The 21,338-nt window shown below is 43.7% G+C and overlaps 1 protein-coding gene across 3 annotated transcripts in view; it reads right to left on the bottom strand.

The window, feature by feature from the left end:
- The window catches only part of SDK2 (sidekick cell adhesion molecule 2), a 945,724-nt gene that overhangs the window by 86,840 nt on the left and 837,546 nt on the right, over positions 1-21,338 (bottom strand). For all 3 annotated transcript variants that reach the window (XM_069199807.1, XM_069199808.1, XM_069199809.1), the window contains 2 exons: positions 10,140-10,277; positions 3,202-3,363 (listed from right to left, as the gene is read on the bottom strand). In XM_069199807.1, coding sequence (XP_069055908.1) covers positions 3,202-3,363; positions 10,140-10,277 — 300 coding nt within the window. The remainder of the gene's footprint in view (positions 1-3,201; positions 3,364-10,139; positions 10,278-21,338) is intronic.

The raw sequence follows: 21,338 nt of genomic DNA, 5'->3' as shown, positions 1-21,338 counted from the left end.
TGAAACCGAAATGCTCCTGGGCAGAACCGAAAGAGGAATAGTGAGGAAAGCCATTGATTTAAGAGAAAACAATAATCCTATCATGAACTATGAACTGACCAAGAGCCTAATCTATATATATATATTGCAAAGAATAGATCTGGCCAATGGACAGCTAAAGTTGTCTTTCAGCTGAGATATAAAAAGTAATCTTTACAAGAAGGGTGTGTTTTTTCCATTGCCTGGGCCTGGCGTTATCCAATAACTTTTGATGTTATTGAAACTATATATATGATATACTTATAGCGGCTTTCAACCAGCTGTCTTCATCCATTGGTCTGTTGTGTCATTCACATTTTTTTTTGCACCCGCGATAGCAAACAACTTTGGAAAATTAGTCGCCCACTTCAGACTTTAGGTAACTTCACTAATAAGTGATGGCATTTTGCTTTTTCACAAGGAGCATATCCAGACTAAAAGTAGTTCCCTTTAGTCCCAGGGACTATTAAGGCAGAGTGCATTTTGAGGCCAAAAAATATTTTTAGACAACTATTTAAATATATTGGTGAGTGCCTGGCAATTCCCCCAACAATAAAGTATTGGGATAACCCCAAAAATAAAAGCATCGACAAAGCCCAAAGGCTGACAGTCAATGTCAGACCTATTGTATTGGCTTTGCCCATGCTTGTTATAGATAGGATGTAAGTATTAAAAGTTACTTATTTCTGCTACAATCATAATTCTCTGCTCTTCTAGAGTCCATTAAATTAATTACGGATATTTATACATTCTAAGTAAAATAGGGCCAGATGTAGGAAGCCTTTTGCACGTCGCAAACAGCGAAAAACACAGTTTGCGACGTGCAAAAGGCCTTACGCGATGCAGAGTCACATTTTGCGAGTCGGTACCGACTCGCAAAATGTGATTCCGACTCGCAAATAGGAAGGGGTGTTCCCTTCCTATTTGCGACCGCATCGCGATGTTGAGTTGCTTTGTGACTGCGAAAGCGGTCGCAAACCAACTCGCAGTTACCATCCACTTGAAGTGGATGGTAACTCATTTGCAAAAGGGAAGGGGTCCCTGTGGGACCCCTTCCCCTTTGTGAATGCCACAAAAAATATTTTTCAGAGCAGGCAGTGGTCCCATGGACCACTGCCTGCTGGTGGTCTGCTGTCTCCAGCAGGCCACCATCCCTGTGAGGGCCTAGACTCGCTATGGGGTCGCAAACTGCAACCCACCTCATAAATATTCATGAGGTGGGTCTTTGCGACCCCATAGCGAGTCGCAGAAGGTGTCTGAGACACCATTCTGCATCTCGTATTGCGAGTTGCAATTTGCGAGTCGCTATGACTCGCAAATTGCAAGACGCAATTTTTTTAACTTACCTACATCTGGCCCATAGTCACCTCTGCAAACAAATAGCTGAAACAAGGCCAGTGAATTTAAATAAAATGTCAGACCCGGTGATGCGCCCAGCGTTCTGTGACTTTAATAACATTTGATCCATTGGAGATAGGAACATATTTTGCATGAAGTCAGCTACATATGCTGCAGAATGTGATTTATGTGACAAGTGCTACAAATTTTTTTTTTTGGGTGGAAAAACTGCAGTTGTGGAATCATGTTTTCCAGTTGCTCTGGTGTTGTGTCATGTTCTTGCTCCTTCAGAGGTTTAGGAAGCCACAGGGAATACAGTTGCCATAGCAATTAAAACACGTCCTGTGGGCCTGAGTCACTTCAAGAATAGTTTGGAGGCGAGTGAGTAAAATGATTTATTAGCCACATTTATAGAATGCCTCTCATCTCCAGACTAATGATATCAATCAGTGGAACCAGAATAAAGGAATCCAGACTACTTCTAGCTTACAGTGGTGGAAAACAGGGATGTACTATGAGGAAGGCTCAGAGGAGTGAACAGTGGAAGGTTTCAGAGGAGACTATTACCACCGTGAATTTGCAGGCTCAACGCTTCTGTATGTTTACAGATAATGGGGCGGTAAGTACAGAAACCAGTGTGCGGTGTAGATTTCATCTTACAATGAGTTACACTTTTTTAATTGACAGTATTTTTGAGGCGACCGTGATATTGTGAGTTGTGAGTAGCTGGGAACACACCCCTCAGTGCCTCAATCATGCACTCACACACCTCAAAACTGCTCACTGTACCACTTTGCCAGGAGATGCTGAGTGTATGTGAGCGATTTTGAACATATTAATATTAATAACTATTCATGAATTTGCCAGTCAAACCTTGTAACTCCCTTCCAGACAGTGACACAGTTTGATGGTGAATAAAATGTGCAAAGTCATGAGCCAGTAATGACTCGATCACTTCATACACCCATCAGTGCGCATGAGATTTAGCTGTCCAATGACATCAAGACATAATAAATCTATTTTGTAGCAAATACATTTTGTTTTATGGTGTATCAAATCCGGAAATAATAATTATATGAATTGGTCATCACTCGATCTGCCTCTTCATACACCCAGTAGCATGAAACTGAGATGTCCTATGACCACAAAAACATAATAGAACCATTTTATAGACAAATTGATGGAGAATAATCCTGCCAGGAAGGGGGCACAAAAGGTTCATAACAGCAGCTTTTTTCCATATTTTCCATTCCAGAATGGTAACATTTAGATCATGCCCCTCATCACACAAAACCTGCATTGAAGGTCCGTAGAGGGACCGCCTAACCCAAATAAGCCTTAAATAGAGGAGTGTGAGAAAGGCCTCCATGTTTGTCATCACAATTCGGCAACGCTTTCACTGCTTTGTCCCGTGAAGCAAAAGTCAGTAAGACGAAATATCCAAGTGAACGTAAGGGTTTGGTGATAAAACGTCTGATTTATGGAAATGACCCACAAATCAAAGTCAGAGAAGCAACTAAGAAACAGGAAATATGCAACAGTCAAGCACGAGGGGAAAAGACCCTGCTCCGCATAAGCCCACAGACCATAGTATCAGACTATAATGAAATCAGGTGTTTACAAGTACGCAGATGCACCTGAGAATCCAGGTGGTATGAAGCTGTCTCAGCCAGTTTCGGGTATACATCACTGCTAGAACGATGACTGTTGATCACACTCAGCCTGACAGCTCTTCACAGGCACTGTTGGAGAACCTTTTGATTTATTTAATTGCTGTCTGACTTTGCAAGTGACCCCCCAGGGGCACAGCCTGGAGACCTCATGCAGGACCCCGGGATACTCTACCTTCTCCAGGCCCAGTGGTGATGTTGGCCTCCAGCTCTGGTCCATACACAAACGTCCTGGCCCGCAGACGAAAGCGATAGGTGACCCCCTCTGCCAGGTCCTTCAGCTTGAGCCACAATGGGCCACTTCCTTTCACATCCATGGTGACAATCTTGCTCACACCTGCAAATCCAAGATAAAACAGAAGGAATTAGGTGAATTTGTAGAGTGGCTTCTGACTGACTAGTGTTGGAGCTAAAGGGACTCTCGATCACTGTATGATGGGTTGTAGTGCGCTGCGGTAGAATCGAACGCTGCTGTGGGGAAGCAACCCTTGATATTGCTGTACGGCCCAAGCCCTCTGTAGGGATGGCACTGGTGCAGATGCAGTGAAAGCTACTGGTGAACCCTGCTATGAACTGGCCAACCTATCTTATGCACCCCTCCCACTGGTATTAAAGAAGACAGAGATGCCCTGGGTGAACTGGGATAAAATTCTGCACAGTTCCAGCTGGCCCATGACTATGACATCACAGTGTGATGGGGCACAGATGAGATGAAAGCTAGAGACCAGGGCAGAGGAAAAGACAAGGCAGAAAGAAAGTGGAGCCTTGTGGATGGATTTGCCTTTCTAAAGGCTAGTGTTTCAAGAGTCGGAGTGATAATGCATTGTAAGTAGGTTGCATCGGGAAGCAGATAGTGAGGCGGGGTGAAACTGGGGTTGAAGAGGGAAGGGGGTAGAAGTCAGGGTGGGGTGAGGGTTCTTAGCAAGAGGAAACAGGGACTAACAGTAAGCAAGCCGTGATGCATTGTGAGATTGGCCCCAGGTGGGCCATTGGAGACTTCCTTCTTCTCTCATTCCACAAAGTCTATGATGAGGCCTCTCAGGAAAATCTTTATTCCTGGGCCCAAAGCTGGTGAGGCAGTTAGAGCAGAACTCACTGTTCCGGAAGCCTGAGCACCTGCAGACCACGGATGCATAAAGGTTTCTGGAGGAGACCAGCACAGGGTGCTGAAGTTCTGACCACAGTACAGGCTTGACCAGGTCTGGACCGATGCGTCCGTGCTCCAGCCATCAACTAAGTTGCCTTGCCGGCTCTTCTGCTGCGGGAAATGCATTTAGCTTGTTTTTAAGGCTTTTAATTTCACTGTTTGTCCTCTCCATCGCGCTGCACAAAACAGAAGTGGTGGGTGAGGGAGGAGAATCAGGTTGGAGGTGGCATGGGAGAGGAAAAGAAGGTCTAAAAGAGGATGAAGGAAACATGATTTAATTTCACACGTGAATTAAATGCCATTGGTCTGCTTAAACGCGCAATACTGAACAGGGGAGGGACTGAGGGTGGAGACAAGGAATATTAGAAGAGTACCCTAGGCCAGGAGGTTACAATAGGAGTCTGGAGTAGTCGATGTAATGAAGAGAGATTTGGGAATTGTTGGAAACATATTAAACAAAAACAGGCAGCAGCATAGATGTGATTCTGTTAGGAACTTTACCCAAATTGCTATTACCCAAGCTCCCACAACGCAACGCAACACAGACATTTTATGTTATTTATTTTACGTTAAAGTCCGATTCCTACGGTCTGTACAGTTGCATTAATGAAAGAGAGAGAGGGAGAAAGAAAGCTCCTGCAAACCCAGGCCTGAATTTGCAACTTTCAGACAAACAACTCATCAAGCCCCAGAATCCATGAACCAGGCACATAAGAAAAGCACAGGGATGGGGTTAGGCACATTGCCTCCAGTGCCACCGATGGTGCCCCTGCCAACAGCGGGTGTAACACTTATTCGCTGTTCCGCCTTTGTTTTACTTCCACATCATGGAGAAATCACAACCTATTGCTTTTCAATCTGCTGTTTTCACACAAAAAACTTCCGGATGCGCAGAAGGTTTTTGCTTGCAGCGTTTGCTGGAAGAGCACATAAACTACGGAATGCCGCCAGTAAAATTGGCTTTTGCCATGAAACATATGTTTGAGGCATTGAGAAAATCATGAACAGCAGGACACGTCAATGCAAAGGCATGTGAGTTAATAAAAAGCATGAAACACTGTGAAACATATTCTGTGCTTCCATCCTTGTCCAGCTAAGGTCGTCATCAGGCACGAGTGGCGGGGTGGGGGAGAGTCTTCTCTAAGCATGCAGTGCTCAACTCAGTTGATATATTCAGGTGTCACCACCTCTTGGTGATGTTGAGTGTCCCAGCAGGAGAAGGCCAGAACAGTTGTCTCCCAATGGTGCTGCCCTCCCAAGGGGGTGGGGCTGATGTTTTCCCCGGGTTAAATTGTGCACTACTGGTAGAGTATCTTATGTTTTGTGATATTAAACATTTTAGAAATATGCTGTCATCTCTGGTCTCTTCTAGCCTCTCATACAAGAGAAAGGTACAGCTGTGGTCTGTTCTTGGGGATGAGAGCAGAGCAGTTACTTTTTTCAGCGATTTGTTGCTCTTTTGCAAGAAAGAGCTGCTATTCGTGGTTCATAAGGTGCTCACCTGGGAGAATTAAATGCTCCTTTACATTTCAGTGTCCCAACATTTGTAATAATTTACAACTCTAGCTATATCATATTGGGTCGTGCAAGCCTTCGAAAACTCTCCAGTATTTCTCTAGGATCTGGTTAGGGCCATGCTGGCTCGACTGTCGACCACGGATCTTAGCAACAAGAAGCCAATCCCGAAATATATTTTGCTTTAAAATAATTAAAACCATCCATTGTATCAAATCAGACTCCTCCTGTGGTTTTTGTGGTGTCATCCTGCAAAAGAGATTGTAGTCTTTGTCTCCTCCAGATGATGTGGCATCCACACACCCGTGGGGGGCAGATTTCATGGCTTCCTAAGGGACGCACTGCTGTGCTACAGGAGCTGGCTGCTGTTAGTGTTTTTTGTCCTTTGCTCAGGAGCAGAGGTGCCATGAAGCCCCCTGTTTAGTTTTATATTGGTGTATTCAGTCTGCAGGGCTGCATACAAAGGTTTATAACGTGCTATAAGGGAAGGGATATCAGGTAGGGGTCAGTTGTTGCTATGTGAGCCAAGTTCAGTAAAGGAGAAAGATGATACGAGCAAAGACAAATTGGACAGAGAAAGCAGAAATTAGTTGACACGGGAGACAGAAGGCAAATAAAAAATAATGTGAGAAAAGAAAGTACCGCGCTAGTTAGAAACTGGGCAGAGGAAGGAGAGAGGGAAGACTAGGTGAAAGTACTGAAAAGTGCAAGGAAACAGGATAAGAAGGGAAGAAAGGTGAAAGGCAAGTGAACGGAAGGAAGGAAGAGTGAAAAGAAAAGCTGAAGGGTGAGAGCAGGGACTGACGGTGGATAGAAAGAGAAAGTATAAACGGAAAGGGGAAATTATCGATGAAGGGATGGCTTGGTGGATGAAAAGATGGACAGAAGAATGAAAGGACCAGTGCCTGGAAGAATAAAAGGATGGATAGATCTATGTATGAAGGGAACGGTCACTGGATGGATGAATGGGAAAATGGAAAGGTGAAAATATGGATGGCTGAAAGGATTGATAAATGTGAACAGAAGAATGGGATTCTGATGGGCGGCGAATCTAATGAAAAGATGGCTGGAAGGATGGAAAGGTGAAAAGAGATGGATGAGTGGAAAGATGGATGCATAGATGAGTGGACCTAAGGGTGAGGAGCACTAATCTGGGAAGGGTCATGCTTACTTGCATCTTTCACTCTGTGTCACTAGAGGCTCGGTTTAAGGTGGAGGTATTTTCATTTTCTGGTTAATCGATTGCCTGTGGGTGCAGCAGGGAAGGACTGCAAAGAAGGCATCTTGCCCTCCATGCCCCGAATTCGCCCTCTCATGTCATGGTGTGCAATGCACATGGAGTATTACTTTGACAGGGAATCGGTGCTGAAATCCCGACTATGGCCCTGCCTAAAGAACCACATGAGGTCCAATACTGACCAGATTGATGTGTAGGACTCTGAGGTCTACATGAGTTGCTGTTGCCTGAGGCTGATTTATTATCTACGCAGCACCGAAGACCAGTTAGTATTTCTCCTTCAAGGCAATACCACATCTCTACAGCCAGGACTCTTCTGCAGCCAGTGGTTGGACAGGTCATCCCCAAGTCCAGGGTGTTCCACATGCAGACAGGCACTGGGATGGCTGAGGATGAGACATGTCTCTTGCAAGTGATGCCGCTATGGCACTGGGTCTTCTGTTCCTCTTTGGGATAAAGGAAATGTGTACTTGAACCATGGCTGCAGTGGGTACCCTGGGGCTGGTATTGCTGAGTCACAGTTTGCAGCACCCGCACAGTATAAATATTTGCAGTTTCAATGCCTGGATGACTTTAGAACTGGTATTGCTTCCACAGATGAGTTTATTGGTGCATGCAGACCTCTTTCTGCTGGTGAAGGATGTGGTGGGTACAATGACAATCCTTATGATGAAGACTATGGTGGTTTTAGAACTAGTTTCCTCCTAGAAATGAGTCCTGGGGTAGCAACGAATGTGGAGGATTTCCTGCAGAAGAAGACCTGGTGGGAAGTATTATTCCTCGTTTAGATGAAAGTGTAGATACCTGTAGATGTGAAGGTGCTCCCTCAGGTGCAGACTGGGGCATTTGGGGAGTTATTTCTGCGTTATGAAATAAGGTGGCTTTTCTGAAGTGAAGACGGGGAAGCATGTGGAGTTCCTCCTAGTGGTAAAGAGTAGGGCGGAGCAGGTGGTGCTCTTCTAGATGAAGACTATGGTAGCTGTTATGCTTGCTCCTGCAGATAAAGGATAGGTGGCTGCAGAAGTGACGGTGCTACTTCAGACAAGGGCTGAGGTGACCTTCAACTTCTTTCTACAAGTAAAAGCTCAGAAGCATGTAGTGTTCCTTCAGCAGATGAGGGCTAAGGAAGTGTACTTCCTCTTGCAGCTAAAGGTTGGAATGGATGTGATGTTGCTTTGGCAGGTGAAGACTTGGGTGGGCGGAACCGTGGTGTGCTCACGCAGATGGTGGATATGTTGTGTTTAGTACAGGTGTGGCTCCTGCAGGTGAGACACGGGCTAGAAATGCATATGAAACTAAAGGCTTATGTCCTTTTCAAATGAGAGATTGTACAAATTCTGTGTTCTTCGTTATGAGGATCTAGATCCCGCCTGCCTGCCACCTCTGCAATCCTTGTTGTCTTTCTCAAAAATCCATGTATACAGCAGCTTTGAACTGAGTCTATCTTCATGGAATTATGATATCAAATTATGTAAAATTCTGTAAGCATCTAACTTTATGGGATTACGGTGGTGTCTACATATTCCCTAAAGAGTAAGAAATAAATTACTTACCTTGCTAAGAGCTTGATATCTATTATGGTCACGTTCTTAATTGCTTTGCCATTTAGTGGTGGGTCAGGAATTGTAAGCTGTTTTTTAAAAAGGAATTGTGGGCCATGATTATGGGTGTATATGCGAGGATACTACCCTAGGACATCGCCTTAAAAGCTACCAACGCCCCATACCTCTTTGACATAAATGCAGCAACTGTAAAAAGAAAATATCTGAAGATGGAACTGCAGCTTGGAGCATTGTGGGTTTCTGATTATGGTCTTAAATAAGTATGATACATAGTCCCTTAAGCGTGGATGATGCTGGATGAATTTAGCCATTATATACATGTATGCATATATATACTTATATACCCACCAGTATTTGGCATGCTGATACCTCATTTGATGCTATTTTAGAGATACAAAATACATATCTCTGGTCTGAATCTTATGGTATTTTGTTACATCTTGTTCAATGGCAACACTGAATGCAGGAGCAAACAATCATCTTCCACAATACTATGGCTCATTGATGTATTTACAGTAGCTTTTAAACCATGTCTTAGCAAATAATTACAAGGACCGTTGTGCTTTTGTTTTACATACCTATTCCGCAGAAAACAGTAAATTTAAGTCATTTCAAACTTGAAACACTTAATGAATCTCCGCCCCAGTAACATCACTCTACTTGAAGTCTGGAGTCTGGGTTTTTTATTAAATCGTGGAGCTATAGAGAAAAACTAACATTGTACATCGGTCCCATTCAGTGGTATACAATGAGGTATCTGCTCATCTCATTTAAAGGTTGCGAGCTGTGCTCCATTCATTTATTGGTACATGCTTTTTGGAGCATGCTGTATAACGGGTTTAAGCGTAATTTGAGATAATGGTTGTGTATGCTTTTGTGTTTTTAAGGATTGATACTCAGGTGGCAACCGCTCCAGGACTTTTTGCATTACCTTGTCCTGAAGAAGATTCCCAAGTTAAGAGCAATCAAAACAATTGTGCAATTGTTAAATAATTGGTGTTCTTATTATATATGAAACGATGAATTAATTTCGATGTTCTGGTAGTAGCACATTATATATACATGTGGTGGTTAACTGTATATGTATTGAGCTGTAGACTTGTACTACATGACTGTCTGAATTGTGGTTCACAGATTGACATTTTGGCAAACATTGTGTTATATCTGAATTTTATAACAATGTTAAAATGAACATTTCTGTACATGTGGCCCTTCCGAATCTTATAGCTTGGGTCACATAAGTCACTGAATAAAAAGTGCAAGATAAATATCTCTGGCGACCTTCTGTACTATTAATTACACCTTTCCCCTAGTTGTCACTGGGTTATATGATGACCCTGATCTATTGAATATTAAACTGATAATAATAAGGGCTGTGTCTGCTGTGTGACCTCAAGGCGATTTCTGTGGTTGCCAGCTTGAGCTCGGGTGTAGTGACGGACCACCTCTAATATAAAGTAGACTGCCCTTTGGGCTCTACACCACGGGCTAGTCTGGAGACGACTGCTTTGTTGACCAATCAAGATGGACCGTGATTATCAAGCACAGTCACCAAGTGAACTGGTACTCACCTACTCTTTATGCAAAAGAAGTGTGATGTTGTTTTTAACTACCATCAACATGGAGCCTGAGTGGTGTGCTCAGTCACTTACCATCGACAGGCGTGCAAGGCTCATAGACAAGGCGGTAGGATTCCAGTATGCCGTTAGGGTAGACAGGAGGCTCCCAGGAGACATTGACTGAGGTGGTTGTCAACTCGCTGAACCGGATGGAGCTAGGTGCACTGGGGGCTGTGGGAGAGATAAAAGGGGCACTGTGAGATTGGAAGAGCAGTGCACACCTTAATCTGTTAGTCCATACCTCATCAATAGCAGTTTCTATGTCTACAATGGCAGTAGATTTAGCCCAACACTGATCATCAATATAAATATGCCAATGCGGACAGTTTATATCCCAATATAAGCACTAAAGCCTTTGTGAACTGTACTTCCTTTATATGTCCCATTATGTCCCCTTTTGTGCTCTGAACAGTCTTCCTGTGTTGAAAGCTCTAGAGGAGTACGCAACAAGATGCAAGATCATGATTCTTTGCCCCCTCCCCACCTCACCTCATTCCTTATTATGCCCACCACACCATTTGCGATGAGCTTCTCTCTTCCTCGACTTGTTTGCTTCATGTTTTGACGGTAAATAGAGGCAGGTCAAGGGCTATACACGCAACCAACACAACATGACCAGATAACTTTCACAACACTGCAGCATAAATAGCCTCTTTCTTATATATATATATATATATATATATATATCCAAAAACAAACAGTTGCAAGCAACTTCACCACCGCACTCCAGGAGGAAATTATTTCTTTTTATTGCAGTCAGGATTAAATCACCATCCTTCACCACTGATCTGTGATCAAGACCAGTAGGTCGAAACGCGTCAGTGGTGAAGGATGGTGATTTAATCCTGACTGCAATAAAAATAAATAATTTCCTCCTGGAGTGCGGTGGTGAAGTTGCTTGCAACTGTTTGTTTTGGGATTCATGAGAGGAAATGGTCCATTCCTCACACCTGCACCAACATGAAAGAGCGCGCCAGAAGCAGGACCAGTTTGTTTTCTCATATATGGAAAATGTCACTTACCCAGTGTACATCTGTTCGTGGCATTAGTCGCTGCAGATTCACATGCTGTGCACATCCCGCCATCTGGTGTTGGGCTCGGAGTGTTACAAGTTGTTTTTCTTCTAAGAAGTCTCGATCTCGTGACTCGAAAAGACTTCTTCGAAGAAAAACAACTTGTAACACTCCGAGCCCAACACCAGATGGCGGGATGTGCACAGCATGTGTATCTGCAGCTACACATGCCACCGAACATATATATATATTTATATATAGTTTTTTTAAAATTTATGCCACTTACAGAATGGCTATTCCCAATTAAGAGTTAATATTTCCTAAAATGTGGTGGACACAAAACCAGTCCTAAAAGTAAGTCCAATATTTCACCGTACAAACAGGCTGGAAATAATTTACGGAGGTCTGAATGCACATTGCCTTAGAGAGCTGAGCTGAATGCTGCCGTTTGGCACTGAGGTGGGGTTCAGCCACACAGCAGACCTGTCCCACATTTCAGTTTCTATGACAACGTCAATGCAGCCTGCAACTATCACTGATGAGAAGTGGTCCCCAAAATACAATGTTTCTTGTGTCAGTGGATGAAAGTAAAAGGAGAATCAGATTGCATTAGTGCGAGTTCATGGCTGTCAGCACTCCTGTCCCATGGCCCCGGGGAGAGTGACAGGAACTGTCAGAAGAAGGAATTAGCCCCACCATCACATGTCCACCATCTTCATTCTCTGATATCACTTTAAATACTTTGTTAATGTTGAAGAATATAAGCACTACAGTCTATTTCTTGGGAAGCATTGATGATTAAACCTCAATGCACCAATGAAATCGCACAGTTGGATACAGCTTTCTCACACTTTGATGGTACAGCAGAACATGGACGAAAGCCAACAGTCTCAATCTCAACACCGACAAGACGGAAGTAGTGATCTTTGGCAAGAACACCATGGCACTCCAACTGGTGGCTGGCTGAGCTCAGACCCACACCCAGAGCCCATGCCAGGGACCTGGAAATAATACCCAACAGCAAGCAAGACATGACTATAAAAGTTCAGTGACTGCACCCTGCTTCCACACCCTGAAAATGCTGAAAAAGATCTTGAAATGGCTCCCAAACAATCCAAAGAACTGTCATTCACATCATAGTCACCAGCAGTTTGGACTATGGGAACGCCCTCTATACCAAGGTAACCAAGCAACTCACTAAAAAGACTACAAACCATTCAAAACTCCACAGCCAGACTCATTCTCAACCTCCCACACAGAACTTTCATTACACTACACCTCAGGGAGCTCCACTTGCTCCTAATACTCAAAGGTGCTCTATTCAAACTCCTCACACACTTTCAAGGCACTACACAACTTAGGCCCCACCCACCTGAACAGTTGCATTTCTGTCCACCAACCACCTAGACACGCCTGCTCCATAGGACTCCTTCCCACGCACATCTCATGCATACACAAAACCAGATGAGGAGGTTGGACATTCACTTACATCACTTCTAAAGCATGAAACTGACTCTCACTCCACATCAGAGCCCCCTCCTCTCTTCTTGAATTCTGCAAGGACCTGAAGACCTGTCTTTTCAATTTACCAAACCTACCATAGGCAAGGCTAAGCATACATACCTGCTCAGCACCAGGATACCCTCACAGTTGATAGTGCCCTATACAAATACACATAACGTAACGTAACATAACATTACATATAACATAACATTTACTTTTGCGTGGATCAAAATGGTACAGCATGGCAACAACAGAGCAAGCGTGCCTTATAATGCAGAGCAGCTACATCACTCACAGTAGTACTGCAAGTATTTCTCAAAATAACACAGATAACATGGATAGTACATTTTGACGGAGTAAAAGCACCGCTTAAAACATACAGATTCGTACAGCACAAGTAGCAGCGCAAGATTCCTACACAAATATGCACACAGTAGCACAGCATCAACACTAAAGAATATCAACATATTTATAGACAACATCACATCATTATTTTAACTCTTCCCTCTCAAACACAAAGACCACGTACAACACAGACATCATCAATGCACAGCACATGTAGAAATAGTTCACGCATCCCTCACAATCACAAAGAAACACAGACATCGTCTTTTAACAGCACATGTATGTGCTGTGGAAGCTTCCTTCATAAACACGTAGAACAGATATGGCACAGGGGCCTGCAATACGAATGTTACTCTCACACAAACAAGGTCAGAATTGGTAGTTGTAGGCTAGTCCCCTCTCCCTCACACACAGGCACCCATGCACACAGAAATTCAAGATGGAGCATTGACAACACCAATATTTCATGCACACAAAACAGGCAGAGCACCAGCACTAAAAGCTTTGACAGAAGCAGTGCATGTATTCAATATCTTGCTTATTTAGTTGTTGTTTGGTCATCATGCATGTCCGGTCTTTGGTCTCCCTGCCAGACACAGCTCAATGTAGCGATAACTGTAATTACCTATTTAGTAAGGTTACCCACATCACTTGACACTCATCACAAACTTTCCAGTTTTGGCCAGTATATGGTAGCACTTGAAGATGAACTGGTTCCCTTGAGGCAAGAGAAAGGTCACAAAATCTTGCATACAATCCACTGGGCACCAGCGGCCGGAGTGGGCGGGAACTGTTGGGAATGACCTTCCCACCCCATTCTTTTTTTCTTTAGTAAAAACAGTTCCTTTGTTTTTTTTGCAAGAAACAACTACTGTCCTTTAACAACTACTCGTGGCCTGGGCCTGCCAGAGGTTGAGGATATGAGAGAGTGTTATGTTCTGCATGAAGAGATCAGCGGCCGACAGTTGACACTAACAAGGAGACCCTTTCAGCTCCTCTTTGCCGGAGGGAGCCGCATTCTGACAGAGGTGTAAGTATGTGAAATGCAGTGATTGGCACGGCTCTCCAAACAAGTCACACTTGAACTGGAAGAGAGTAGTTTTCAAGTGAACAAACCTCACATCACTTTGTCCTGATAGGGGGCTGGAAGAACATGAGCATCCGCATAAATAATGGCAGCTTCACCTGCTGCTGAATCTGCCAGTGGCCTCCCACCAAGGGCGAGCAGCAGAGACCATTTTGAAAAACCAGGTACTCACCCAGCAATTAAACGGAAAGGAAGGTCACACTGGTGACTAAGCAGAGTTTGCCAGCATTGTTTGAGGTTGAGACAGAAGTAAAGTCTCATAGGCCATTTTGGACATCACTTTCAACACGTTTGCACAGTAGGTTGCTCAAAACTGGATACTGGAAAACGTTTTGAATTACAACCTACAGGAAAAGAAAATGCCAAGAGAGGGAAGCAAATGTGCACTGTAAAATTATGAAACATTTGGCGAGCATGGGGGGAGAGCCCCAGCCATACTGGTAGTCTCGAGCAAAAGCACTGCATATCTCATGCTGGCAGCTACAGGATCAAGACTTTTACAAAACAGGTACTAAAACCTCGGTTACCAGGTGATGCTCCAGTTTCACAAAGGGGATGGCAGGGAAAAGAAAGATTCTATCATCAGCACCTTACATGTTGGTTTCCCTTTCTACCCCTTAATGGCTCAAGTGCAGGGATCCTCACCTGGAGTCCTCTATGTTTTGTGAGTCAAAATATATGATCTCTGAAAGGCCTTTTTTGGAATAACGCTGTGTGTGCTGCATTTTCAAATGAACTGCCATCACCACCCCCGCTACCCGCACCTCAAAAACAACAGGACCTCTCCTGTTAATGTCTATCTTCATTCCAGCAGTTGAGGGTTACAGTCCTTGTGAGCTAAGTTGGAGGTGTACAGTGACTAAAGAGCAGGATGGACTGGGAACCAAAAGTAGTCATTACAAATTTCTTTAGAACATCCCCCCTTAATGCAGGTAGTGACCACTGCATGCAAGTCTGACTACTGCAATAGCAATTTAGGGGCCAGAGTTCTCAACCTGAGACATTTTTGAAAAAAATGCGAACATTTTATTTTCACAACATATGTTTCATTCTAGAACGAACCTTCTTCAATCATTGATCAGATTGATGCAAGATGGAGAAAGGACAGCATGGCTCAATGAATGAATAGTTGGATAGTCACGAGTGGATGGATGGATTAATTCAAGAATGGATGACAATGAATAAGGACTTTTAGGTAAGTGGCACCAATGGTCTCAATGCACAGACCAATGGTGGGTTCTCAGATTTTCATTTTAGCTCCTGCATTAAAACATCACACTCCCTAAACACTCACCAATCCTTGTGAAACATGTGTAGCCCATATGTAATTTACACGATGTGCTGATTTAGACCTTCAAATAATTGAACACAAAGCATTAAGTTTTGATCTGAAATGGAAGAGAGAAAGAGATAACCATGTACTGGTCGCAATCGGCCAAATTCACGGAATCGGGCTTTTGCGGCCGGAAAAATACTTTTTCTGATGTACAGAAAACAAAAAGCGATTTGGTAACTTGTTACCCAATCACAATTTGCATTTGTGATTCGTTATTTGAAAGGGGTGTGTTTTGGGCGTCCTTTTCAAATACCAAATTGTTATGGTATCTATTACTGTTTTGCGATCGAATACCGGTTGCAAAACTGTAATACTTGAACACCATTTAAAAAGTGGTGGTAAACCATTTGTAAATGGGAAGGGGTCCCTATAGAAACCCGTCCCCTTTGAGAATGTTGAACAAAAAGATTTTTAGCAGCAAGCAATGATCCCACTGACCACTACCTACTCTAAAAAAATAAAACTTAAATGTTTCATTTTTTCCTTTTTAAACACAGCCCATTTTCCATTGCAAAAAAAAGATTGCTTTATTTAAAAGCAATTACATACATGGTAGTCTGCTGACCGCAGCAGGCCACCATCCCTGTGATGGCAACGAATCCTAGTCGGTCGCAAATTGTGATCTACCTCATTAATTTACATGAGGTAGGTCTACTATGACCCATTACAAATCAGTAAGGCGACTCAAAAGAGTTCCACACATCAGGAATAGAGATTTCCTAATTGTGATTCACAGGAAAACACAATTAGGACATCGCTATCCCTGGTCTCTGTACATCTGGCCACAGGAAACGTTGCGTAAATCCACTTGACTACATTGTGAGTGGTATCTTAGGCAATTACTTTGTTCATAGTGCCTTCTTTTCCTTTATCACCATTAGAGAGCATCTTGAAGTTCATCCGTTCAGGGGGAAACATCCTTAACAACGTTGTTAGAAATGGGGCCTTTGGTTGGCAGTCAGGTTACCCCCTGTCCAAGTAAGGACCCTTACTCTAGTCAGGGCAATGGAGAAACACTTAGATAACCCCTGCTTACCCCCTTAGTAGCTTGGCACAAGCAGTCAGGTTTATCTCAGAAGCAATGTGTAAAGTATTTGTACCAACACACAAAGTAATACAGTGAAAACACTACAAAATGGACACCAAACCACTTTAGAAAAATAGGTAATATTTATCTAAATCAGACAAGACCAAAGCAACAAACATCCAACATACACAAGTAAAAATATGAATTTTCAAATTAATATGAGTCATACTCAGTAAAAAACAATGGGAATGATGATTTTGCACAAAGTACCTCGTTAGCATCAAAAACTGAAGCCGCACGGGTGAGCGTGCATCGGAGAAGGCAGTGGTTTCCTTCTTTACAAGGGAGGCCGTGCGTCGCTTCTTCTCCAGTCAGGTCGGTGATGCATCGCTTTTATCCCTCACAAGAGAGCGGAAGGGGCACCTCAGATCCCTGCAGAGTTGGGTTGACTTTGACTCTCAGGGATGATGCGTGGAAAATCTTGTCGCACGGTGTTAGAAAACCGCGCTGCATGGCGTTTGCATCATCAGCAGCCGCAAGCAGGTGTTTCGGGTTGTTTCTCCAGTTGCGATCAGTTGATCTTCTAGCCGCGATGCAGGTGTGGCATCGATTTTAGCTGCAAGGCCGGCGGCGTGTTGTTTATCAGCCGCGTTGCAGATGGTGCGTTTAAAATTTCCCTGCATGCCATTCTGTGCATAGATTTTTAGCTCTTGTCTGCCAACTTCACCTTTCAAGTGCCCTGGGACAGGATAGGACACCACTTGGCTGGGCAGGAGTCTCAGTAGAGAGTCCAGATGTTAGCAGAAAAAGTCTTTGATGGCCCTGAGACTTCAAAACAGGAGGCAAGCTCAGTTGAAGCCCTTGGAGATTCTTCACAAGTAGGAATATACCACAAAGTCCATTCTTTGTCCCCTTTCACAGGCAGAAGCAGCAACTGCGGGATAGCCCAACAAAGCGCATTCACAGGCAGGGGCAGCACTACTCCTCAGCTCTTCTCCTTGGCAGAGGTTCCTCTTCGTTCCAGAAGTGATCTAGTTTTCAGGGGTTGTGTGTCCAATACTTATACCCCTTTCTACCTTTGAAGTTGGCAAACTTCAAAGGAAAGTCTCTGTTGTTTCACAAGATCCTGCCTTGCCCAGGCCAGGCCCCAGTCACACACCAGGTTGGTTGGAGACTGCATTGTAAGAGGGCAAGCACAGCCCATTCAGCTATAAGTGACCACTCCTCCCTCCACTCTAGCACAGATGGCTCATCAGGATGTGAAGGCTACACCCCAGCTCCCTTTGTCTCACTGTCTAGAGGGGATTCACAAACAGCCCAACCGTCAAACTTACCTAGACAGGCAATCGACAAACAGGCAGAGTCACAGAATGGTTTAAGCAAGAAAATGCCTACTTTCTAAAAGTGGTATTTTCAAACTAAGAATCTAAAAACCAACTTCACCACAATATGTACATTGCAATTGTGGGTTCAGAGACCCCATACCGCTTTACATGTATAAAAAGGGAAGGTTTAGGCCTGGCAAGTGGGTACCCATTGATGAGGGCTTGTGATGTGAGGGCCTGCATTGGTGATGCATTGGGCAGCTGCACTTCTGATTAGGCTGCGAGTCGACGCAAACCTTTTGCGCTGGAAGAATCCTTGCAGCAGAGGCGATGCGTCATTTCTGCTTGGGTTTGTGACACACTGCAGAGGTGATGCATCAGTTCTGCTGGATCCACAGATCGGTTGGCAGAGCATGTTCACGCACACTTCCAAGTGTCCAGGACTGGGGTGGCACCACTTGGCAGGTAGGACTCAGTTTCAGAGTCCAGGTGTTGGCTACAAGAGACTAGCCTTTCGAGTCACTCTGCTGCTCCTGGGTACAAGGTTATAGGTTCCGTCCTTTTCACCCAGGCAAGAGGTCAGCAAAGAAGGCAGCAGTCCAGAGGAGTGCCAGTCCTTTCCTCAGCATAGCAGCCCTTGTTCCCGGCATAGTCTTCCACAGGTCCAAAAATGTACTGAAGAATTGGTGTCTGATGTCCAATATTTATACCTGGTACCTCTTTTGAAGTTGGAGAAGCTTCTTGAGGCTTCCCTTTGCAGTTCAGGGGTTTCTTGCCTCCCCCTAGGGGTGACCTATATGCATTAAAAAGGCAGGTTTGAGCCTGGCAAAAGGTTTATGTGGAAGGTCGAAATGGCAGGTTAAACCTGCACACACAGACACAGCAATGGAAGGTCTGAGACATGTTTACAGTGCTACTCATGTGGGTTGCACAACCAGTGTTGCAGGCCCACTAGTAGCATTGGATTTACAGGCTGTAGGCACCCCTAGTGCACTTTACTAGGGACTTACTCGTAAATCAAATAGTTCAATCATGGATAAACCAATCACCAATACAATTTACAAAGAGAGCATATGCACTTGAGCACTAGTTAGCAGTGGTAAAGTTCCCAGAGTCCTAAGGCTGGTCAGAAAAAATAGGAGGAAGGAAGCAAAACGTTTAGGGATGACCCTGCAAAAAGGGCCATTTTCAACTCATGCATTGGGAACAACACGAACGTGTAGCATGCAAGCCTAACCATGCTTGCCAGAACAACACATTGCTTTTTCTGTGCCATAACAACGCATGTGCCAAACTACACATATCCGTGGTTAAGGCACAGAAAAAGCCAAAGTGGATTGGGAGAGGACCCGGTGAGGTAAGTGGGGCAGGGGTGGGTGGGTGGATTGAGGACTTGGGGTGGTGGGAAGTGGTTGGGTCGGGCTATTTTTTTTAAGGGGCATGGGCGCCTCTTGCTTCACTAAGAGCATTGTCAATGTTTATATTTTGTCATTTCAAGCTATCTTAACTTAATACAATGGTATCATTGAATATGCATATACTAAATTGAAATGTGTTGCAATTATCACATTATAAAGAAATACACTTGTTTGAATTTTGAATAATTTTATGTCCTGGGTCCTTACCCCAACCACTATCCCATGTCCTGAAAATCAGCACTCTCGTGGTGACCATGTAGGAGATAGCAACCATCCACATGCAAAACAAAATGTTTTGAAGTCAGGGTGGTTTGAATGGTCTCGCTTTAAACAAATTGTTTTGTATTATTTGTAAACACTGAAGTGCTGTAGGAATAAAACACAGCCCACCAAGCCCCCAGCAAAAAAAAGGTTCCCACCAGCAGTGTGACCAGTTTCCACCCGCCCAACCCACTGGGATTGGGATTATGTTCCCAATGAGAAAGCTCAGTAGTTTAGGCCACCTGTTAAATGATTTGTGCATTTCATTGTGGTACTACTTCACATCATGGTGAGGTAGGTAAATGGACTAATGAGCATAAAGCAAAGATCTGTGTGTAATTTGCATATTGCAGATTCAAATGAAAGTGCCATAACTGTTTTCCAACAATAGAGGAACATTCTGAGACCAGTGAGTACAAACTGCAAGATTCTCAATTTTTGCAGATGTCTTTAGAATGTCAGCAATCTGTGCTGTAGTCATTAAATGAAATCATGCTTATCGTGTAGTTAAACCAAATATTTTATGTGCAAGTTATGTGTCCGTAAAAGGCAAACAAAATAGTTACTGGATGTTTCGCTCCTCGCCTCTGATATACACACACACCCTCTACCCACACCCCTGCCCTCCCATTGCTTTCCAGCTGAGTTTTATGACACATTTGTTTTTACGTTTTAACCACTGCTGGATCCAAGGTCTGACTGGCTGTACCGGGCATCTGGTGCTTCCCCAGAAAGTTGGAAGGGTTGGGGGGTGGGGGGTGCTTATGTTACTGGGGGCGGTTTTGTAGCATTGTAGAAATTTTAAAAGCACTGCAGAGTTACTTAGTATCAACCAGTTTTCAGGCAGCAATAAAAGTGCCAAGAGAACTCTCATGATTAATGTACCTGCTGGAGAGGGATTAGAGTTTTGTCTAGTGGCAGTTTTGAGGCATCTAAGGTAGCACAGAGGGTTAATATGCCTGCTGCAGATAATGTGTACTATGCAGATCCCAGAACAGTATTTTATGTGCAATGCTCAGTGTGATACTGTTTTGTCACAGAGATCATTTTGTTACTGTGCAGTTCATAAATTACAATCATAATCTAGCACAATGAAATATGAACTGCCATCAAGGAGCTGCATGCAGACTACCTAGTACACGTTAGAAAGTTATGTTTTTTTCCAGTCTTTAAGTATCCTAATTTTGCTAAAAAGGGTTTGATTGGGTAGAGTCAACTGTAAGCACTGTGTTACATTGTGAATCCTGAGTTTATGCTTTTGCAGACCAAGCACTCTTTAAAAAATGCCTACCAGTATGGATGACATGTGAATCCTACATCTTATAGTCCCCTTTGTATTATGTAACATTTTCTGTACACTGATTTGATTCATATGATTCATTGTCCCTGTATGTGTGTGTGATACAAAGTGCTCCAAAACTCTACGCTGGTAAGAGATGCACTATACAAGAGAGGCACTATAAAACAAATAAAATACATGTGAGAGAGGAGCTATGGACATACAAGAGGCATAGTTAGGGGATGATAGTGAGGGAGTCATTTAAGAGCCCTAATAAAGATAGCCATAACCTGGAGGACTGTAAGGTCATAATTTACTATGCTTTAAAAACGAACACAATTGAATATATAATGAAAAATGTGTTGTAGAATGCACTATTTTTTGCATTTTTTACCAGATTTTCTTTGGGGGAGGGAACTCCCCAAATTCCATTCAGTCTCGCGTACTATGGGGGCTGGACAGACAAAATTTGCCAGGGCAGCTCTGGGTTTCAAGTTCGGCCCTTGCTGGTCCTCTTGTCAAAGAAACCATGTCTCTCAGGCTAGAGGTCGCCCTTACCTAGGGGTGGCGCCTCCACTATGGCGGAGGAGCATCACCCCCCGCCAGCAGCAAATCTTCTAAAATATTTTTTATTGTAA

This window comes from Pleurodeles waltl, chromosome 7, assembly GCF_031143425.1.
Source record: "Pleurodeles waltl isolate 20211129_DDA chromosome 7, aPleWal1.hap1.20221129, whole genome shotgun sequence".
In the NCBI taxonomy this organism is placed as follows: Eukaryota; Metazoa; Chordata; class Amphibia; order Caudata; family Salamandridae; genus Pleurodeles; species Pleurodeles waltl.
This window is presented reverse-complemented; position numbering and strand designations above follow the sequence as displayed.